This window comes from Camelus dromedarius, chromosome 24 (assembly GCF_036321535.1).
Source record: "Camelus dromedarius isolate mCamDro1 chromosome 24, mCamDro1.pat, whole genome shotgun sequence".
Classification (NCBI taxonomy): domain Eukaryota; kingdom Metazoa; phylum Chordata; class Mammalia; order Artiodactyla; family Camelidae; genus Camelus; species Camelus dromedarius.
In genome coordinates, this window is record NC_087459.1 from 2,319,980 (window position 1) to 2,340,443 (window position 20,464).

Here is a 20,464-nt window from a genome sequence, read left to right on the forward strand (position 1 = left end):
GACTCTAGTTTGGACCCCATCCCTCCCACCTAAACCAGTGCTTCCCAAGCCTGGCTGCCCATTGGCATCACCTGGAGGAACTTTCAAAAAACGCTGCTGCCTGGGACCCAACTTAGACCAATTTATACAGCCTCAGGGGTGGGCTTGGGCATGAGTCTTGCGGGAAAAAAAAATCTCCAGGGGATTCTAACTTGCCGCAGGTTGAGAGCTCTGGGCCTGGAGAGAATGAGGCCAGTTTAGCTGGGGATGGATATCTGTCTTCTAGATCAGGTGGGAGCTGAGGAGGAGTGGACAAGGACCACTGGACTGGGGTTCAGTGGCTCATTCATTCCTCAGTTCTGTCTAGACAGCCTGTCCTGTGTTAGGTGCTGTCCTGGGGGCTGGAGATAACGGGGTTTGGGGAAGAGGACAGTTAGGACCTGCTTTCGTTCTGGTGGGGGTATGGTCACCTGCATAATTTCCAGTGAAGGTGTTCCATTGAGTGATGTGTTGAGTGAATTGGGGTCTGTGGGGTGCAGCGCTCCTGAGGCCCTGCATTCGTCTCCTGTGGCTCCCGTAGCAAATTCCCACTGACTGGGTGGTTTAAAACAACAGGAATTGATTCTCTCACAGTTCTGGAGGCCGGAACTCTGAGATCAAGATGTTGGCAGAGCTGGTCCCACGCCTCTCTCCTAACTTCCGGGGGCCACGTCGATCCTTGGTGATCCTCAGCTTGTACATGCATCATTCCAGTCTCTGCCTCCATCTCCACGTGGTGTTCTCCTCTGCGTCTGTGTCTTCACATGGCCTTCTTCTCTCTCTGTGTGTCCTCTCCTCTTCTTATAAGGACACCAGTCACTGGATTTAGGGCCCATCCTGGGTAATCCAGGATGGCTTTTTTTTAAATTGAAGTATAGTTGATTTACAATGTTGTGTTAGTTTCAGGTGTACAGTATAGTGATTCAGTTATATATATATATATATTATATATATATATTCTTTTTCATATTATTTTCCGTTATAGGTTATTACAAGCTATTGAATATAGCTCCCTGTGCTCTATAGTAGGATCATGTTGTTTATCTATTTTATATATAGTAATGTGTATCTGCTAATCCCAAACTCCTGATTTATCCCTCCCCTTCTTTCCCCTTTGATAACCATAAGTTTGTTTTCTAAGTCTATGAGTCTGTTTCTGTTTTGTAAGTTCCTTTGTCTCATTATTTTTAGATTCTACATATAAGTGACATCATAAGATATTTGTCTTTCTTTGACTTACTTTACTTGGAATGATGATCTCTAGGTCCATCCATGTTGCTGCAAATGGCATTATTTTATTCTTCTTATGGCGGAGTAGTATTCCATTGTATAAATATACCACAACTTATGTATCTAGTCATCTGTCAATGGACATTATGTTGTTTCCATGTCTTGGCTATTGTAAATTATGCTGCTATGAACATTGGGGTGCATGTATCTTTTCGAGTTAGAATTTTCTCCAGATATATACCCAGGAGTGGGATTGCTGGATCGTATGGTAAGTGTGTTTTTAGTTTTTTGAGGAATCGCCATACTGTTTTCCAAAATATCTGCACCAAACTACATTCCCACCAACAGTGTAGGAGGGTTCCCTTTTCTCCACACCTTCTTCAGCATTTACATTTGTGGACTTTATATATATATATATATATATATATATTTTTAATTGAAGTATAGTCAGTTTACAATGTTATTGGTTTACAGTATAATGCTTTAGTCACATAGGAACATACGTATATTTGTTTTCATATTCTTTTTCACCATAGGTTACTACAAGATATTTAATATAGTTCCCTGTGCTACACAGTATTTAATTTGCGGACTTTTGAGTGATGGCCATCCTGACTGGTGTGAGGTGATACCTCACTGTAGTTCTGATTTGCATTTCTCTGATTATTAGCAATACTGAGCATTTTTTTCATGTGCCTATTGGCCATCTGTATGTCTTCATTGGAGAAATGCTTGTTTAGGTCTTCTGCTCATGTTTGGATTGGGTTTTTGTTGTTGTTGTTATTAAGTTGTATGAGCTGTTTATATATTCTGGAAATTAAGCCTTTGTCAGTCACATCATTTGCAAATATTTTCTCCCGTTCCGTAGGTTACCTTTTTGTTTTGTTTCTGGTTTCCTTTGCTGTGCAAAAGCTTATAAGTTTAATTAAGTCCCATTTGTTTATTTTTGCTTTTATTTCTATTGCCTGCGTAGACTGCCCTAGGAGAACATTGCTAAGATTTATGTCAGAAAATGTTTTGCCTATGTTTTCTTCTAGGAAGTTTATCGTGTCTTGTCTTATATTTAAGTCTTTAAGCCATTTTGAGTTTACTTTTGTGTATGGTGTGAGGGAGTGTTCTAACTTCACTGATTTACATGCTGCTGTCCAGTTTTCCCAACACCACTTGCCGAAGGACTGTCTTTTCTCTGTTGTATAGTCTTGGCTCTTTTGTTGAAGATTAATTGACCATAAGAGTGTGGGTTTATTTCTGGGCTCTCCATTCTGTTCTACTGATCCATAAGTCTTGTTTTTGTGCCAATACCACGCTGTTTTGATTACTGTAGCTCTGTAGTATTGTCTGGAGTCTGGGAGAGTTATTCCTCCAGCTTTGTTCTTTTTCATAAGTATTGCTTTGACAATTCTGGGTCTGTTGTGAGTCCATATAAATTTTAGGATTATTTGTTCTAGTTCTGTGAAAGATATCCTGGGTAATTTGACAGGGATCGCATTAAATCTGTAGGTTACTTTGGGAAGTATGGCCATTTTAACAATATTGATTCTTCCAATCCAAGAGCATGGGCTAGCTTTCCATTTCTTTAAATCATCTTTAATTTCCTTAATCAGTGTTTTATAGTTCTCCATGTGTACACCTTTTACCTCCTTGATCAGGTTTCTTCCTCAGTATTTTATTTTATTTTTTTGATACAATTTAAAAAAGAATTGTTTCTTTACTTCCCTTTTCTGATATTTCATTGTTAGTGTAAAGGAATGAGCTGATTTCTGTATGTTAACCTTGTACCTTGTTACCTTGCTGAATTCTTTTATCAGCTCTGGTAGTTTTTGTGTGGAGCCTTTAGGGTTTTCTATATATAGTATCATGTCATCTGCATATAGAGACAATTTTACCTCTTCTCTTCCAATTTGGACCCCTTTTATTTCTTTTTCTTGTCTGATTGCTATGGCTAGGACTTTGAATACTATGTTGAATAAAAGTGGTGAGAGTGGGCATCTTTGACTTGTTTCAGATTTTAGCAGGAAGGCTTTCAACTTTTCACCATGGAGCATTAGGTTGGCTGTGAGTTTGTCAAAAACAGCTTTTATTATGTTGAGATATGTTCCCTCTGTACTCACTGTGGTAAGAGGTTTTTTTTTAAAATTATAAATGGGTGTTGAATTTTATCAAATGCTTTTTCTGCATCTTTTGAGATGATCCGTGATGTTTGTCCTTTCTTTGGTTGATGGGGTGTATCACGTTGATTGATTTGCATATGTTGAACCATCCTTGTGTCCCGGGATGAATCCAGCTTGATCATGGTGTATGATCCTTTTTATGTGTTGTTGGATTCTGTTTGCTAACATTTTGTTGATAATATTTATGTCTATGTTCATCAATGATACTGGCCTGTAATTTCCTTTTTTGGAATATACCATAACTTCTTTATCCAGTCATCTGCCAATGGACATTTAGGTTGCTTACCCGTCTTGGCTGTTGTAAATAGTGCTGTTGTGAACATTGGGGTGCATCAGGATGATCTTATTTCCAGACCCTTAATTACATCCACAGAGACCCTTTTTCCAAATAAGGTCATGTTCTTGGGTTCCAGGGGTTAGGACGTGGACATGTCTTTTCTGGGGCTACAAGTCAGTCTCCTACAGACACAGTGGGCAGGGAAGGCCTCTGAGCACGTGTCTTGGTGTGAATCATTCTAGAAGCTGACTCCAAAGCAAGGAAGTAGGGGGATTGCAGGAGACAGAGAAGGGAGGTATTGAGCAGTGGACACTGGGGACTCCATCCTGCTGGGACCTTTGGGAGGCTGCATAGAACAGCCTTAGGGTGGCCCAGCCACCTGCAGGGCGACTGGGGCATTTAGACACCAATTCCTGAAACTCATTGGTGTGGGGGGCTCCTGGAGGCTTTACCAACCCACTGCTGGGCTTAGCAGCTTCTGGAGGACAGAGGAAGCCCCCAGCAGAGATTGGAAGGTGTTTGCAAATGTGGGAACCACGAGTGCCAAGAGGTCCTGGTGAGACACCAACCACGGCTGTTCTAGGAAGTGACACTTGAGCAGCCACCTGAAGGATGTGAAAGTGCCGGGCTGTGATGAGCACGCTGGGGCATGTGGAGGACACACCAGCCACCGGAGACAGCCAGGCCAAAGTCCCCGAGGCAGAAGCAAACTCGCTGGCTCCAAGAACAGCCAGGATAGAGGTGTGGCTGAAGTTGCTGGAGGAGGGGCGGCGGCAGAGGCCAGGTGGGGAAATCTCCAGGGAGAGTCATGCAGAGTCTGGAGCTGAGGTCCAATTGTGTGGACAATGGGAAGCCTTTGGAGAGTTTTGAGAAGGAGTCTAACAGGATCCAGTTACTGTTTGACAACAGTCTCACCTCGGGTGGGTTGCAGGAAGGGTGCCAAGAACAAAATGGAGAACCTGAGTTATGCAGGGTCTCACATAGCTGTGTGGCCTCAGGCCAGTGCCTTCCTGTCTCTGGGCTTCAGCTTTCCATCTGAAAAATGAAGCCAGCAAGTCAAGCCTTGTCTGCTTCAGAAGAGCATCTGCTGACTCCATCAGAGGTCCCATGAGCAGAAGTCCCTCCCAGGAGTCCCAGGCCTTCTGGTTGTGCCAGTAGCAGAAGGAGTGGTCTTGACGCAGCCCCTCAGGCAGAAGTGGCCAAGTTCAGGGTGGAGCCTTTCTCTACGCTCAGGGTGGAGCCTCTCTGCTGCGTGGTTGGGTTTTTCCAAAAGGGAACTGAGCTCAAATTGTGAATTAAGAATGCTGTGTCCTGGAGTCAGGAAGACCCAGTGTGTCTGGGAAATGAAGACTGAGTCTCTGAGGTATCTTGGCAACGTCCAGCCAGCCCTGGGGAGGCTGGTCGTCTCGTTCAGGGCTCTGGAAGGCAGGCGCTGCGGCAGATTATTCTCTGTAACCGACAACACGATGCTCGCTTAGCGTTCACGTCCGAATGCGGAGAAAGTTGGACTGGATTCTGAGAAAGCTGTGTGGCTGCAGATGCGTGGGTTTCCCTAAGCGGAGTCCAGGTGTGGTCATGTTAATGCCCTGAATCCCCATATGCCTGACGCCTCGTGGCTGCTAGCAGGTCCAGCCTTGTCCGTGGTTCTCCTCCCTAAATATATCTAAGAACCCCAAGGGTGACTACAGGTATCCAGTCACACTGGATCAAATTCAGCACTCTGGGACCCTCATTTCCCTGCCCCAGCACATCAGCTTTGGTTCATCCTTGCACATCCGCCGGCCTCAGCCACCCTCAGCGGCTAGTGGGTTTAGAGTCAGGAGTGCAGAGGGTGGGGTCAGGGCCATTTCGCTACTGCCACCGCCCGTGGAACAGGAGAGGGCACAGCTGTCCCTGGTGGTGTTGCTAGCCAAGCTGGGACTTCTAGCTCAAACCTTGACGTTCTCGCAGGTCAAGGCTGCCATCGGCAGCCAGGTCTCCGGCTCCCTCCTGGGGAAGACGTCTGCGCACGTCTCCTGGGCAGCATTGTTGCCTCCTTCTTCAGGTGATGCTCCTAGCCAGTGCTCCACGGCCAGTCTGCCTGCACCCCCAGGAACACTGAACACAAGCACTTAAGTGCCCAGGTGGCTGGGGTGGGGACCGATTTGGGCACCTTTGCTCCTGGAGCATCACTCCTCCCTGATCCCCAGCTTCAGTGCTGAGTCAAAATCACCAGTCTAGGACCCCAATTTCCTCACAGTTCTCCTCATTTCTGGCGCAGATGCTGCATTTCATGAGCTGTGTTTGAATGTCCCTGAGTGCCCAGGAGGAGTAGTTTCAGAGGTGGGGCCCTTGTTTCTCCCCGGGCTCCTCAGCTTCTCTGTAGGTGAGGCCGGCAGGTATGAGGGCTCTGCAGGTCTCCATCTGCTGACAGTCCTTGAGTGCCAGCCCCGTCAGGGTCCACATAGACTGGGAGTGTGTCCACTCCTGCCCCGGCAGCTCCAGTCCAGCTCATGTGGCCTGTGTGTAGATAAAAGAAGGCACTGAGAGGCCAAGTCACACCAAGCAGGTGGGTGGCAGATGCGGGCTGAAGGTGCGGCTTTTAGTGCGCCCAGTGGATGGTGGGCAGCAGGTGCCCACATCCCTCAGATCCCTCCCCCACCTTCGTGCCCACCAGCTCCCTGTGAGCTTTCACTCCCAACAGCATCACCTGCTCCTCTTTGCTGGCACACAGCCCTCACACTGCCAGATCCTGGTTTGCCTGTGTGTGCCCGGAACCAGAAGCGCCTGGGGATTCCTATTCCTGCTGGGAGCAGCTCTTAAACAGTGGCTGATGCATGAGGGAGTATAAATGCTTCACTCCCTCCCCGGGGTGGAGACTCTAAGTCACCCTCTGTGATGCGCTGAATTGTGTCCCCCCAGCTCCCCAAATTTGTCTGTTAAAGTCCTAACCCCCAGGATCACAAAATGTGACCTTATTTGGAAATAAAGTTGCAGCTGATGTAATTATTTAAGATGAGGTTATCTTCATCTGGCGTAGGGGGTGCCTTCAGTCCAACATGACTGGTGTCCTTATAAAAAGGAAATTTGGACACAGACATGCCCTTGTGAAGGTTGGAGTTATACTGTCACAAGCCTAGGAGCTGCCAGAAGCTGGGAGAGAGGCTAGAACAGGTCCTTCTCTAGCGCCTTCAGAGGGAGCAGGGACTTGTTGACATCTTGATCTTGGGCTGCTGGCCTCCAGAACTGTGAGACCAAACATTTCTGTTGTTTAAGCTGCTCAATTTGTGGTCCTTTGTTATCTCAGCCCCAGGAAGATAATACATCTTCTGTGGGACTTTGCCTAAAATCTCATGTCTGCATGGCCGTCCTCCCTCCCAGCGCGCCTCCCCTCCCAGGGACACTGCCTAATACCTCATGGTCACATAGGTCCTTGTCACCGGGCAGGGTCGGCTTCTGGGGAGTCCTACCTAAGACTGGGTTTTGAGGAGCGATGGCAAAGTTTCCAGGGGCAGACAGAGGACAGAAATGAGCAAACTGGCTGCTGGGGGCAGTGTCCCAGTCACAGCTCAGCCCCTGCCACAAGGGATGCAGACTCAACAGCACCCGAGCTTCCAGTTTCTCAAGAGAAACCAGAAATGTGGTTTCCAAAAAATTAAAGTGACATTTGATTTTTAAATGTTGGTGGTTAATTCCACGAACTCCATTTGTTTGCTCTTTTAAACTACTCGGGTCTGACCCAAACATGTCTGGGGACCAGATTTGGCCCCTGGGGCCAATGCTTTGCAACTCAGGGTCAAGGGCTTGGTCAGGACTGCACACCCCACCTTTACATGATGAGAAGAGCTCTGGGCAGGAGGCAGGAGACCTGAGATCTACTTGAGGCTCTACCATGTGTTAGCTGTGCACCTGCTTTAAAAACCCTCTCTGAGCCTCAGTCTCCCTACCTATAAAATGGGTACTGTCTTGTACACGTTGCTCACCTCCCAGGGTGGTTGTGACTGACCTTCATGACCTTGCTGCATAATGTATTTAGCAAACAAGGCGGCAAGCAATGTTCTGAGCACGTAGTAAAAGATTAACTCTTTCATTCATCCCACCTGCCTTCGGAAGTAGGTACCACAATTATCTGCATTTCACACCCAAGAGAACTGAGGCTGAGAAGTTTAGTAACTTGCCCACGATCTCCCAGCTGATGAGTACTGGAACTGAGCCTCAGCACCAGGCAAGCTGATGGCAGGTCTGTGTTCTTAGTCAGCGCACTTGACTGCCTCTCAGGACGCATTAAAATGCTTTACAAACTGCCTAATTTTTTTCTGTAAGTAGGAAGGAGGGGCTGGATGGATGGATGGGGCCCCTTGGCCTTTTTACAGAGCTCTCTGTCAGGCGGCAGCTGCTCCAGGGAGGAACTGAGCGTGGGTTGACAGAGTGGCAAACTTTCTAATCCCGTCTGGACCGGGGCCAGCGTTGGACCCAAACAAACTGCAGGGCATTTCCTCAGCAGAGCATTTCCCGTAAGTGGCGGCTCCCTGACTGCTGGCCCTCAGATCTCCCAGGGCCTCCTTCTCCACGAAGTCTGACCCTCCAAATGGGGGCTTGGGCCAACCAGGTCTCCACTGCCTGTCCCATTCCAATCTGTGTCTGTGATGTGTGTGTTTCTGAGAAAAACCTGATCCAGGTCGAATATATTGGGGCAGGTAGCGGGGGAATCCGGGCTTCTGTCTGCCCTGACCTGAAACATCCTCTTCTGCACGATGGGCAGAGGTCCGCTGCCTGGCACAGCCCCCAGACTTGTTCATCTCTTCACTCCCTTACTCACCAAACGCATCGGACGTCCATCGGGTGCTAGTTGGATAGAAGGGGCACCTGCTCTTACAGAGATAATATCCTAGTAGGGGGATGGAGAGAAAAAGGCTGTCTAACTAATAAGAAAACAAGATCATAGAGATCATGGAAAGTGCTAGAAAGAGAACAAAACATGTCTGGATCCCAGATCCCTGGGCGGTTGGGGAAAATAAGCTGGGAGTCAGGGAAAGCCTCTTGGAGAGAGACCTCACATTTTCAGTCCTAAGAAAATCTGGAGGAGTAGGGCACTCTTGGCAGGGGAGACAGCAGGTGCAAAGGCCCTGAGGCAGGAAGGGGGATGGGGTTTGTGGAAATCTTAGAGTCAGGCCACGGTTACCAGAGCATGATGAAGTGGGAAAGGGCAGTAGGTCCCCACTCAGCAGGGCCACTGGGTGCATGGCAGTGGAGGCCACCTTCTCTATCAGGGGATGACCCAACCAGACCTACAGCTGCTGAGGGAGAGACCAGCATTATGATTTTCCAGGCACTGGACCCCTGGGAGGGACCTGCCAAGCTCCAACTGCTCCAAGAGGAGGCCAGAGCTCAAGATGGGTAACAACCCCCCCCACCCCCAGCTTCCCGAGGAGGCCCTACTGTGCAGCTGACATTTCTGCCCTTGACCCAGCCCTTGAGTGATAAGAGGTTTTCTCAGTCCTGTTTGCCGACTCCTCCACAGCCTGGCGAGATGTCAGAGTGCTTGGGAGGCCAGGCAGGACACATCAAAGCTTGGCTATCTCTTTGTCCCGTAGTCTGGAACTACCCCTCTTGGGGGAGTGCCTGGCTGGCCTAGCAAAGCCCACCCCCACAGAGTAAGGGCAGACCGGAGCAAGGGGCATGCTTCCCGCACAGACAGGCAGCGTCAGGCGCTTCAGAGAAGGAGACCTCAGTGGAGGGGGGGGGGGACGACAGAAAGGAGGGGTCACCCGGCCGGGACGCACAGTGGCAGCTGCGGGAAGGACGGGCAGCGTGCAGTTCCTCCATGCCCGCACTCCACACGGGTGCGTCTGTTAATCCTCACAGCGCCCTACCAGGGAGGGGCTCGGGCCATTAGGGCCCTGCCACTGGGGAAACAGTCACACCGCAGATAAGTACGTCGCAGACCATGCCAGGCTCTAAGCCACACGAACGTTCTGCTCCTTATCCTGCGGGACAAGGGCAGCGGGCACAAAGGGTTAAGTAGTGAGTGGCGGGGAGGGTGTGTGTGATCAGACCTGGGGCTGGAAAAGGCCCTGAGCCGCCCGCGTCCCCTCATCAGGCACAGGGAAAGCAGCAGCCAGCCCCGGGCCTGTGATTTTCAGGCCAACAGCCACTTCTCACCCTCAGGCTGGCCTTCCCCCTCGTCCCTAAGAGTTGCCCGTTGGGCACCTGGCAATGGTCCCATGTCCCCTCCAGGTTGCGCTGTCAGGTCTAGCAAGTAAAAATAAGAAAGCCTGGTGAAACTGAACTTGAGGTAAGCAGCTTTTTAGTATAAGTATGTCCCATCCACTACTTGGGACAGACTTGAACTAAAAAATGATCAGTTGTTTAGCTCAAATTCAAATTTACCTGGTGTCCTGTATTGCAGCTGACAACCCTATGGCTTCAGGCCAGGCTGCATCCAGGCCCCTGAGGCCCGGGGCTCCCGCACACATGCCCCTGTGCCTCTCACCTTCCTGCTTCCCCACAGAAGCTGCACCCGCTTCACAGGGCTCCTCCCGTCTGACCCAGGGAGAACGGCCCTGTCCTTCTCCACACCGGCAGCCATGGCAGGTGCCCAGGAAGGCAGAGCAGAGGGCCCAGGGAGGAAGTTGGGTCCCTCCTGTGGGCTGCCCTCGGGGTCCCCATCCACCTTGCCAGGGGCAGGCAGTGCACCAGGTGAGCCCTGGACTTCTTCCCAGAGGGACCTCAGCTGTGCCTGGGCCTCTGTTTCCCCACCTGTGAGATGGGTGAGATTCACTGCCCTGCACACTCCTGGGTCCTTCATTTACGTGCTTATCCACCTCCTCTCTGTCTGAGTCTAGACAGAGGTTTCTACCCTCACTGAGCTGAGATTCTAGTTAAGAGAGAACAAGAATGACTAAACAGGGCCAGCAGAAGAAAAGAGTTAGGCGGGACCTGAAAGGTCTGTTGAGAACTCAAACAGAGCAAAGGTGTGGAGACAGTGGTTGGGTGGGACGTTGTGGGGGAGGTCAGGAAGGGTGGCTCGGAGCCTTACGTCTTCAGCCCTGTGAAAAATCGGTGTGAGTGCTGGGGAGCACTGAAGCAGAAGAAACAGCACATGCAAAGGCTCTGAGGAAGGAAGGACCTGGATGTGTTGTGATGATGGCTGCAGTCTGGCCGGCATACAGTAGCAGAGTGAGTCTCCGAGCCAGCTGGTTCTGCCCTGCAAAGCCTTATGGGCCAGGGTGGGAGTTGGGGTCCACCTGATGGGAGGCGGAAGGTGGGGGCCTCTGCTGAGGACAGAGACCCAGTCACCTGCTCCCACCTCTGCACAGGGCAGGATACAGCTGTGGCTGCAGAGGTGGGAGGGGTGAGAGGGCCCTGTGTTATCTGAGTGGAAAGATTAAGAGGGCCGTGGGAAAGTTCTGTTTGTTGGGGACGCTCTGGTCTCTCTGACAACATTCCTGTAACCATTTGCAGATAAGGCCCAGCCCTGGCTACTTACTTGGCACCCTGGCTCTGTCCCGGCCCCTCCCTTGACGTGATATTTCTTTGGTAAGTCAGCTGCCCCTGCGGGTGGGCTGGAGTGGGGTGGCCCACTTGGCCGCCTGCGAATGTGAGGTCTCCCGCCCCAGGGAGACAACAGAACACAGACCACGGGAAGATGCAAAAGGCAGAGGGCCTGGGTCCCCCACAAACACATCGCTGGAGGAGAGCCGGGGAGAGGAAGCTTCCGGTTTGGAGAGATTGAGCTGTGTGTTAATCACGGGTAGAGGGTCGACCTCATTGGGATGCGACTCAAACTAACTGTTCTGAAATAAAAATATTTATGAGACCACTGGGAAATGAATGCTGATGGGGTTTGGGATAAGATCACTGATGCTAAGGATTACTAGTCGCTTTTTTTAAGGCGTGATGATGACACCGCAGCTTTTAAAAATTGAGATATAATTTAAATACCATAAAATTCACCCTTTTAAAGTGTAATGTGTAGTGATTTTCAGGATATTCCCAAAGTTGGGCAGTCTTCACCACTATCGAATTCCAGAACATTTTCATCACCCCCAAAAGCAACATCGTACTAATTACCAGTCACTCCCTAGGCTCCCAGCAACTACAAATCTACTTCCCGTCTCTATGGATTTGCCTGTTCTGGGCTTCTCATATGAATGGAATCAGACAGCGTGCGGCTTTTTGCATCTGGCTTCTTTCACTGAGCATGATGTTTGCAAGGTTCACCCGCGTTGTAGTGTGTATGGGCATTTCAGTCCTTTTTATTGCCGAGGATTTTTCGTCGTAAGGATATGGTGCATTTTGCTCATTCCTTCATCAGCTGACAGACATCTGGGCTGTTTCTAACTTTAGGCTGTTGTGAATGACGCTGCTATGAACATTTCTGTGCAAGGTTTTTTAGTGAAAAGATTTTCAGTTCTCTTGGGGATATACCTGGGAGTAGAATTCCTGTGGCTTTTTTTCAAGAGTCCATTTTTAGAGCTACATATCAAAATATTAGAGTGAAATGATAAAATGCTGGGGTTTGCTTCAAAATCATACGGAAGAAGGAAGCAGGGAATGTATTGATGCAAAAAGACAGGCTGTGTGAGCTGAATTTGGAAGCAGGGCAAGTGCATCAGGGTTTATTACGCTGTTTTTATCTGTTTAAATTTGGGCATAAACGTTCTTCTTGAAATTGAGGCTCAGTTCAGAAGGGCTTCCCTGTCCCCTTTTTGAATTCCCACCCAGTCACTCTCTAGTATAGAAATATAACATGATATGGTATCACTTATGTGGGGAATCTAAAGAAAGACACAAATGAACTTATTTACAAAACAGAGGCAGTCTCACAAACATAGAAAACAAACTAGGGGGGAAGAGGGTGGGAAGGTATAAGCTGGGAGACCGAGATGTGCAGATACTAACTACTATATATAAAATAGATAAACAACAAGGTCCTACCGTATAGCACAGGGAACTATATTTAATATCTTGTAGTAACTTATAATAGAAAAGAATATGAAAACAAATATATGTATACGTATGTCTGACTGAAACATTGCACTGCACACCAGAAATTGACACAACATTGTAAACTGACTATACTTCAATTAAAAAAAAATTAACAAAAAAGAAACGTAATGTGAACCACATGCGTCACATTAAATTTTCTAGTAGCCACACCTAAAAAAGTAAAAAGAAACAGGGCAAGTTGATTTGTACTTTAACCCCATATATCCAAAACATGATCATTTTAATATGTGAGCAATTTAAAAATTATGAGAAGACATTTTACATCCTTTTCTCCTACTAGGACTTCAAACCCCGAATACTGACAGAATATCTCCATCTGGTCTCGCTCTATTTCAAGGTCTCCATAGTGACTCCTGGCTCCCAGATTGGATAGGGCAGCTCCGTTTGGAGTATTTACTGCAGTTTTCAAATGCTCTTGTGACTTCTTTTTTGACTTGGTTGTTTTAGTCCGTCTACAACTAGAGCATTGGCCCACAGAGGGCAAACACTTTCTGTGTCTCACTAAATACCGTGTCCCTGTGTCTAGACCAGTGAATCCAGCCCAGAGCAGATGAGGGGCGAGCAAGCAGAGAACTGAGGAGTGTGCAGGGCAGTGAATCTCACCCATCTCACAGGTGGGGAAACAGAGGCCCAGGCACAGCTGAGGTCCCTCTGGGAAGAAGTCCAGGGCTCACCTGGTGCACTGCCTGCCCCTGGCAAGGTGGATGGGGACCCCGAGGGCAGCCCACAGGAGGGACCCAACTTCCTCCCTGGGCCCTCTGCTCTGCCTTCCTGGGCACCTGCCATGGCTGCCGGTGTGGAGAAGGACAGGGCCCTTCTCCCTGGGTCAGACGGGAGGAGCCCCGTGAAGCGGGTGCAGCTTCTGTGGGGAAGCAGGAAGGTGAGAGGCACAGGGGCATGTGTGCGGGAGCCCCGGGCCTCAGGGGCCTGGATGCAGCCTGGCCTGAAGCCATAGGGTTGTCAGCTGCAATACAGGACACCAGATAAATTTGAATTTGAGCTAAACAACTGATCATTTTTTAGTTCAAGTCTGTCCCAAGTAGTGGATGGGACATACTTATACTAAAAAGCTGCTTACCTCAAGTTCAGTTTCACCAGGCTTTCTTGTTTTTACTTGCTAGATCTGGCAGCGCAATTTGGTGCTGGCACAATCTAGCCAGCCCAACCCCTCCTGCCTCCCCTGGCCAGCTGTATTAGTCCACATCAAGCCTCTGCCTTCTGGTCTAGGGCTCCCAGGATCGTGTCTTGGGGAGAGGGCCATACATGGTCCTCTGTCCTGGCTGCCATGCGTTCTGGGTGCATGCAGAGTGGCGCCCACAGTTGGTGCTTGGGAAGCTGCTAACGGGGCTGGATATGCAGCTCCTGTCTCCCCATTAAGGCAGGTGTCCTCGAGCAGAAGGAAGAACTCTGGCGTGAGGCTCAGGTCCTGTGTGCAGCCAGCCCCCAGGGATTCCTTGGACCCCAGACCCCTCTGATGACTGCAGCCAGTTTCACCAGGGCCACTGTTTCTTGAGCCCCTACTCTGAGGAGAACATTTCACATGTTTTCTCTAGTCCTTATATCAACCCTGCCAGGTGAGGGGACGTGCAGTCCCATTTTATAGGTGTGAAGACTGAGGCCGGAGAAGTGAAGTCCCCTGCCCAAGGCTACCCAGCCTGAGCGTGGTGGAGCAATGTTCCCAGCCAGGGCCGCCTGACTCCTGAGGTTGACATCTGAGGGCCATCCAGAGGCCAGTGGCTGCCTTAAGCCTGGAGCCCCTTCCCTTGAGTTGTTCTGGCTTCAGGGCTGGAAGCCGCCCTACAGGGATCAGAGATGGGGCTGCTTCTCAAAGGTCTGTTCCTCAAGGCCCTCCTAGGCCACAACCAGCTGAGGATGCAGTGACCATATTCAGTGGCACCAATGTAAGGCGGGAAGGTCAGGGTTTCCCAAAAGTCTCTGGACCCAGGAACTTCCCAGGACTAGCCCTGGAGTTTCAAGAGGCCTGGAGTGGGGTCTTGGAGTCTGCATTTAACCAGCAGCCCCAGGAGAAACCACTATAGCTGGTTTCAAAGCCAATGATGAATTCTTTGCAGACTCCTCAGGTTCTCAGACTGCTCTCCAGACCCTGCAGAGAGCCATCCTGGTATGTGCAGACGGAGGGTGCTTTCTCCTGGGAAGGGAATGCCAGAGGCCCCAGATGTGGCCCCAACCCCTGTACCCTCAGCTTGTGCCCCCTGAGGACAGCTCAGGAGGGAAGAGTGGCGTGTGACCTCCACACAGTGGGAGCTGGGGTTATGCTCCAGGTATCCCCAGCTCAGTGGCTGAGAATGACAGTTTGTCCCCAAATGGGGCTTCCAAGGGGGGTTTCCTACCTCCTCACCCCCATGGGGACTCTCTGAGCCCCAACTTACCAGATACCAACAGCTGGTGATTCTCAGAGGAAAAGTCCCTAAATGTTCTGTAACGGCTTCTCACCTCCACCTGCCCTCTGCTGTGGCCCCTTTCCACCCCTCCCCATATTATCTGTCCCAGGCAGATGGGGCCCAGCAGGAGAGGCGAGCTTAGGGCACCCCAGCCTCTCAGTGTGACATGCTTTTGTGCCTGGAGCCAGCTTTGGGCTGGAAGAGCCAACAGGCTTTTCTAGGAAGCCATGCTTTGGTGGTTTATATCCTTACAATTCAAAGAGTGGTCCAGAGGCCTGCAGAATCAGCATCACCTGAGTGCTTGCTAGAGATGCAGTGTTTCAGGCCCTGGCCAGATCCCCTGACTGCTGAAGATGGCATCCTGTCCCCAAGAGAAAGTATATTCTCCCTCCACACACACCTGGCAGACCGTTTGTGGGATCAGATTAGGGAATGGGGTGGGGGTGGAGGAGGCCCGTCTAGGGCCCAGAGCTTAGGTACGTCCGTCCTCTGCTCCCTACCCCTTTCTCCACCTGGGCACACCCCAGGCAGCCACTCCTGTGAGGGCCCGCAGTGGACCAATTGTGTCAGGATCTTGTGGACCCCTGGCCCTTTTCTGGGTCACCAGCGATGGGGCATAGATCCCTATTGCCCATGGCAGAAGGGCAAAGGCCAGGACTAGGGGCCTTGGCATCTAGACTCTCGGCCCTCTGCCCCTGGGTGGGTGGCCAGGAGGAGGAGAGTGCAGAAAGAAGAAGGGAAAAACTTTCAGGTGGCAAGCCTTTTTTCCTGGGAGATACCTGGAAAGGCCTTTACATCCAGAAACAGTACTATTCCCGCTAAGAATAGTTGTTTTGTGCTCAATATGTGTCTGGTACCCAGATGCGTGCAGATGTCAAGCCGTGGCTGCAGCAGATTCATGGGTTTAAAACACAATCCGCGGTCCCACTCCAGGTCTTCTGAATCTCCAGCGTGGGGCCTGGGAGACTGCGTTTAATGTGGGCCCTGGGGAATTCTTGAGCTCAGAGCTTCTGAGGAAACACTGACCTTTTCTGAGCCCTGAATGAGGCTGCCCAGCACTGACATTCATTCATTCGTTCATTCGTTTATTTGATGTTTACGGAACATCCACCGCATTCACTGACCCACCCGCTCTATTCCCCTCAGGATCACTGGTCACGGTTCCCGAGTCCGCCTCTGAGCCCTAATCGTCCCCTCCCTGCTGCCGTTCTGTCTTCGCCCTCCATCCCTCCAATTGGCGTCAGCTCTTTCTCGCCTAGGCTTGGTCCCCAGGGAGCTCGGTGGACGGGAGACCCTCCCAAGCCCCGCCCTCGCCGGGGCAGCCGAGCCCACCTCCCCAGCCCGCGACTGCGCTCTGGGCCCCGCGCGCCCCGCCCCCACCGGCGTCCTGCGCTGAAGCTGCTTGGAGGGGCTCAGGCTTCGACCGCATCGCTCCGGTTGCCGCTGCCCGCCGCCGGGCATCCCAGCCCTTCGGCGGAGGGGCGGAGCCGGAGGCTGGGGTGTGGGCTCCAGGTGGGCTCTGGGAAGGATGAAGCAGGTAGGACCGCGGGGATGCTGGGGATGGAAGGGTGGTGGCAAGGACGAGAGAGGCCTGCGGGAGCGCTGGGAGAAGCGGGGAGGGGGAGAGGTGTGCGAGCCTGGGCTTGGGCCTCGCAGGACCCCAAATGGGCCGGAGGGTGGAGAAGGCCGAAGGGGAGGCGTCCCGTTAGCAGAGAGGGTTAGGGCGGAAGGGCCTGTGCACCGCAGAGGGATCTTTCACCTGCCTTTTGTGTACCCCAGGCCCTGGTGGACGATACTGAGGATGTGTCCCTGGACTTTGGCAACGAAGAGGAGCTGGCCTTTCGGAAAGCCAAGATCAGGTATTTTGGGACTGCGCGATAGGCAAGCATCTCCCAAAGCTGCAACTTAATTTATTCACATTCATTCACCCACTCATTCAGTCATTCCTTCAGAATGTATTGAGTATGTGGCCTGTGCCAGGCATGGGGCTAGGGACACACCCTGGACAGATCAGACAAGGACCTGCCCTCCTGGAGCCTTGTAGTCTCCAAGGAGAGGGGACAACGTTGAACAGGCAAACGAAGATGTTAACAAGACAATTAGCGTGAGGAGAGTTGAGGATAAAATCAACAAGGTGATGAAAGAGAAAGTAATTGGCAGAGGCTGGCTGCCTTAGTGCAACCAGGGAGGGCCTCTCAGAGGAGGTGAATTTCAGCTGAGCCCTGAATGATTACAAGCAGTCAGCCTTGGGAGACTGGAGGAAGCATTCCAAGCAGAGGGAATAGTAGGTCCAAGGGCTGGAGGCTGTGATGGAAGGTCAGAGAAAAGCCTTTGCGTTTGGAGGGTCGCAGGGGAGGGGAGAGGGTTTGGCAGGAGGCTGGAGAGGTGGACAAGGGCTTGAATTTTTATTCTTATCCCTGTTTCAGCTGCAGCCAGACAGACATAGTATTGGCTTAAAACAACAGAAACTTATTCTCTCACAGCTCTGGAGGACAGAAGTCCAAAATCAGTTTTATTGGGCTGAAACCAAGGTGTGCATTGGACCACACTCCCTTTGGAGGTTCTAGGGGAAAATCTGTTCCTTGCCTTGTCCAGCTTCTGCTGGCCAAAGGGCTCTTCATCCTTGAGGCCAGCTGTAGCATCTTCCAATATCTCTGTTCCATTTTCACATTGCATTTTCCTCTGTGTCAAATCTTCCTCTGCATTCATCTTATAGGATTATTTGTGATTGCATTTATGGCCCACCCGTATTATCTTCCCATCTGAAGATCCTTCGCTTAATCGTACCCGCAAAGTCCCTTTTGCCGTATCTGGTAACATTCACAGGTTCTTGGGATGACTGTTGATTGAGAAGCCATTATTCAGCTTACCATAATGACCAATGACTGGCTTTAGGGAAAAACACCGTAAGAGAACAGGTATCCCGGGAAAGAATTTTCTAGAACATCTAAACTCATTATATATTCAGTTGTTACTGAGCACCTCCTGTATGCCCAGCTCTGGGCTGGTGGCTGGGGATACACAGTATACAGGACACGCCCCATTTCCATGGAGTTACTTGGTCTGGGCAGGGATGGTCAGCCTCGACACTGCTGACAATTTGGGCCAGATACCTCTTTGCTGTGGGCTGTTCTGTGCCCTGTAGGATGCGTGGCAGCATCCCTGGCCTCTCCGCACCAGATGCCAGTGGCGCCCCACTAGTAATGCCTGCAGACACTGCCAGATGTTCCCTGGGAGGCAGACTTGCCCGCGGTTGAAAGCTAGTGGTGTAGTGATGCCCATGGCTGTTATTATTCAGTGCTTTAAAGGCAGTGATCGGCAAAAGCTGGGGCGCTTATCCTGGCTGGCGGAGGAAGTGGCTTCCAAGCTGATACCTGAAGGCTGGGTAGGAGTTAGCTAAGGGAAGCGGGGAGGGGTGTCACGTGTAAAGGCTTAAAGGTGAGATCATGAGTTTAGGGAGCTGAGACTGGTTTACTGGGAAGTAGTCTGAGCAGAGGCTGGGCCACACCCAGCAGGGCTTATAAGTGACGTTCTGGTGCTGTGCTGTCCTCCAGGACGTGTGGGAATGTACTACATCTGTGCTATCCAGTGTGGTAGCCACCAGCCACATGTGGCTGTTGAACCCTTGATATGTGGCTAGTGTGACTAAGGGACAGAGATTTGGATATTTTTAATTTTAATTGCCCAGGTGGCTACCATATTGGACAGTGCAGTCCTAGAGCTGGGTTTTCATGGGGCAGTGACATGGTCAGAATTGCAGGATGGAGGGTGGACTGTAGAGGCAGAAGGGAGCAGAAGTTGGCAGCTTGGACCAGGGCATTGGCAGGGGTGATGGAAGGAACTGGAGGGGCCCATAGGCACAGAGGAGGCAGACTGAGCCGACCTTGGTGATGATCAAGGTGTGGTTTGCGGGTGGGGATAGTCAAGGGTGCTGCCCAGGCTTCTGGCCTCGTAACCCAGCACTTATGGGGGGAAGATGTTGAGCCCAGGGTTGCCTTTGTTGGGTTGTGGTGGAATGTTTTAATGGCCAGGTTTGGTGGGCGGCTGCGAAAAGAGGCTGGGAGCTCCAGGGAGGTCATCTGGGAGGCAGCAGCCCATGGACCTGTGTGTGTCTGAGAGCTGCCGATCCCAGAATCCTCTGGAGCAGATTTCTGGTCCAGCCCTGGACCTACTTAACCAGGGCACAGGGGATGGGCCGGGGAATTTCATATAGCATCCCTAGTTGATTCCGATGCTCAAGACTGTAGAGAAGGCTCTAAATCCTGAGCATAAATGAAGTCACCCAGTTAGCAGGATGGAAAGGGGGTTTGTAACTGGGACCCGTGGATGGACTTCACAGGGTCCAGGAACCCTCTGGAAACTATTATCTAGGTTTCATATGTGTGCTGCTTTAGGAAAAGGACTCAAACTTTAATTACATTATCAAATGGGTCCATGATCCAAACAAGTTGAGAATCACTACTGTAGGGTGAGAATTGATATTTGTAAATTCCACGTTGAAACAGATTCCAGGTTGACTTTGAAGGGAGGTGAAATTATGGAAGGGGCCCTATTAACAGGAGTCTGGGATATCGGGGCCATTTCTTCCTTTGCCACTTGCTGGCTTTGTGATTTTGAGCCATGTTCTCCTTGCCTTTATTGAGCCTCCATTGACCTATCTGTAAAATGGGGCAGCTGTACCAACCTGACCTCACCACGTGGTTGCTCTACAGTTTGTTCAGTACATATTTATGCAACATCTGTGTACAAGTGCTGGCTAAGCCCTGGGGTTAGAGACCTGGTCCCCGCCCTTCCTGTCCCTGGTTCCAGGTCAGTGAGGTGCAGCGTGGTGGGGAGGGCACCTTGCAGGATCAGTGGAGGATGATACAGCACACCGGGGCAGGTAGAGGAACTGTTAGTTATGTGCCGCTGTGTGTGTGTTTTCCCCTTTTCTATTTTACTTTTTTTAATTGTGCAAAGAAACCCACAACATAAAATTTAACATTTTAACCATTTTTAAGTGGACAGTTCAGTAGCACTAAATATATTCGTGTTTTTGTAAAACAGATCTCCAGAACTTTTTCATCTTGAAAATCTGAAACTGTGTCCCCATGAAACACCAATTCTCCACCTCCCCTTTACCCCAGCTCCTGGCAATCATCCTTCTTCTTTAAGGGTCTCTCTGAATTTGGCAACTTTAGCTCCCTCATGTAAATGGAATCATAGAGCATTTGTCTTTTTGGGACTGACTTATTTCACTTAACCTCAAAGTTCATCCATGTTGTAGCATGAGGCAGAATTTCCTTCCTTTTAAAGGCTGAATAATATTCCATTGTATGTATTTAGCTCATTTTGTTCATCCATTCATCTGTCAAGGGACACTTGGGTTACTTCCA

At 50.4% G+C, this 20,464-nt stretch overlaps 1 protein-coding gene across 3 annotated transcripts in view; it reads left to right on the forward strand.

Annotated features, from left to right (window-relative positions):
* The window catches only part of TVP23A (trans-golgi network vesicle protein 23 homolog A), a 54,505-nt gene that overhangs the window by 6,725 nt on the left and 27,316 nt on the right, over positions 1 to 20,464 (forward strand). For all 3 annotated transcript variants that reach the window (XM_064478190.1, XM_031433230.2, XM_031433229.2), the window contains exons 2-3: positions 16,236 to 16,626; positions 16,869 to 16,948. In XM_064478190.1, the coding sequence (XP_064334260.1) occupies positions 16,618 to 16,626; positions 16,869 to 16,948 (89 nt within the window). In that variant the 5' untranslated portion in view covers positions 16,236 to 16,617. The remainder of the gene's footprint in view (positions 1 to 16,235; positions 16,627 to 16,868; positions 16,949 to 20,464) is intronic.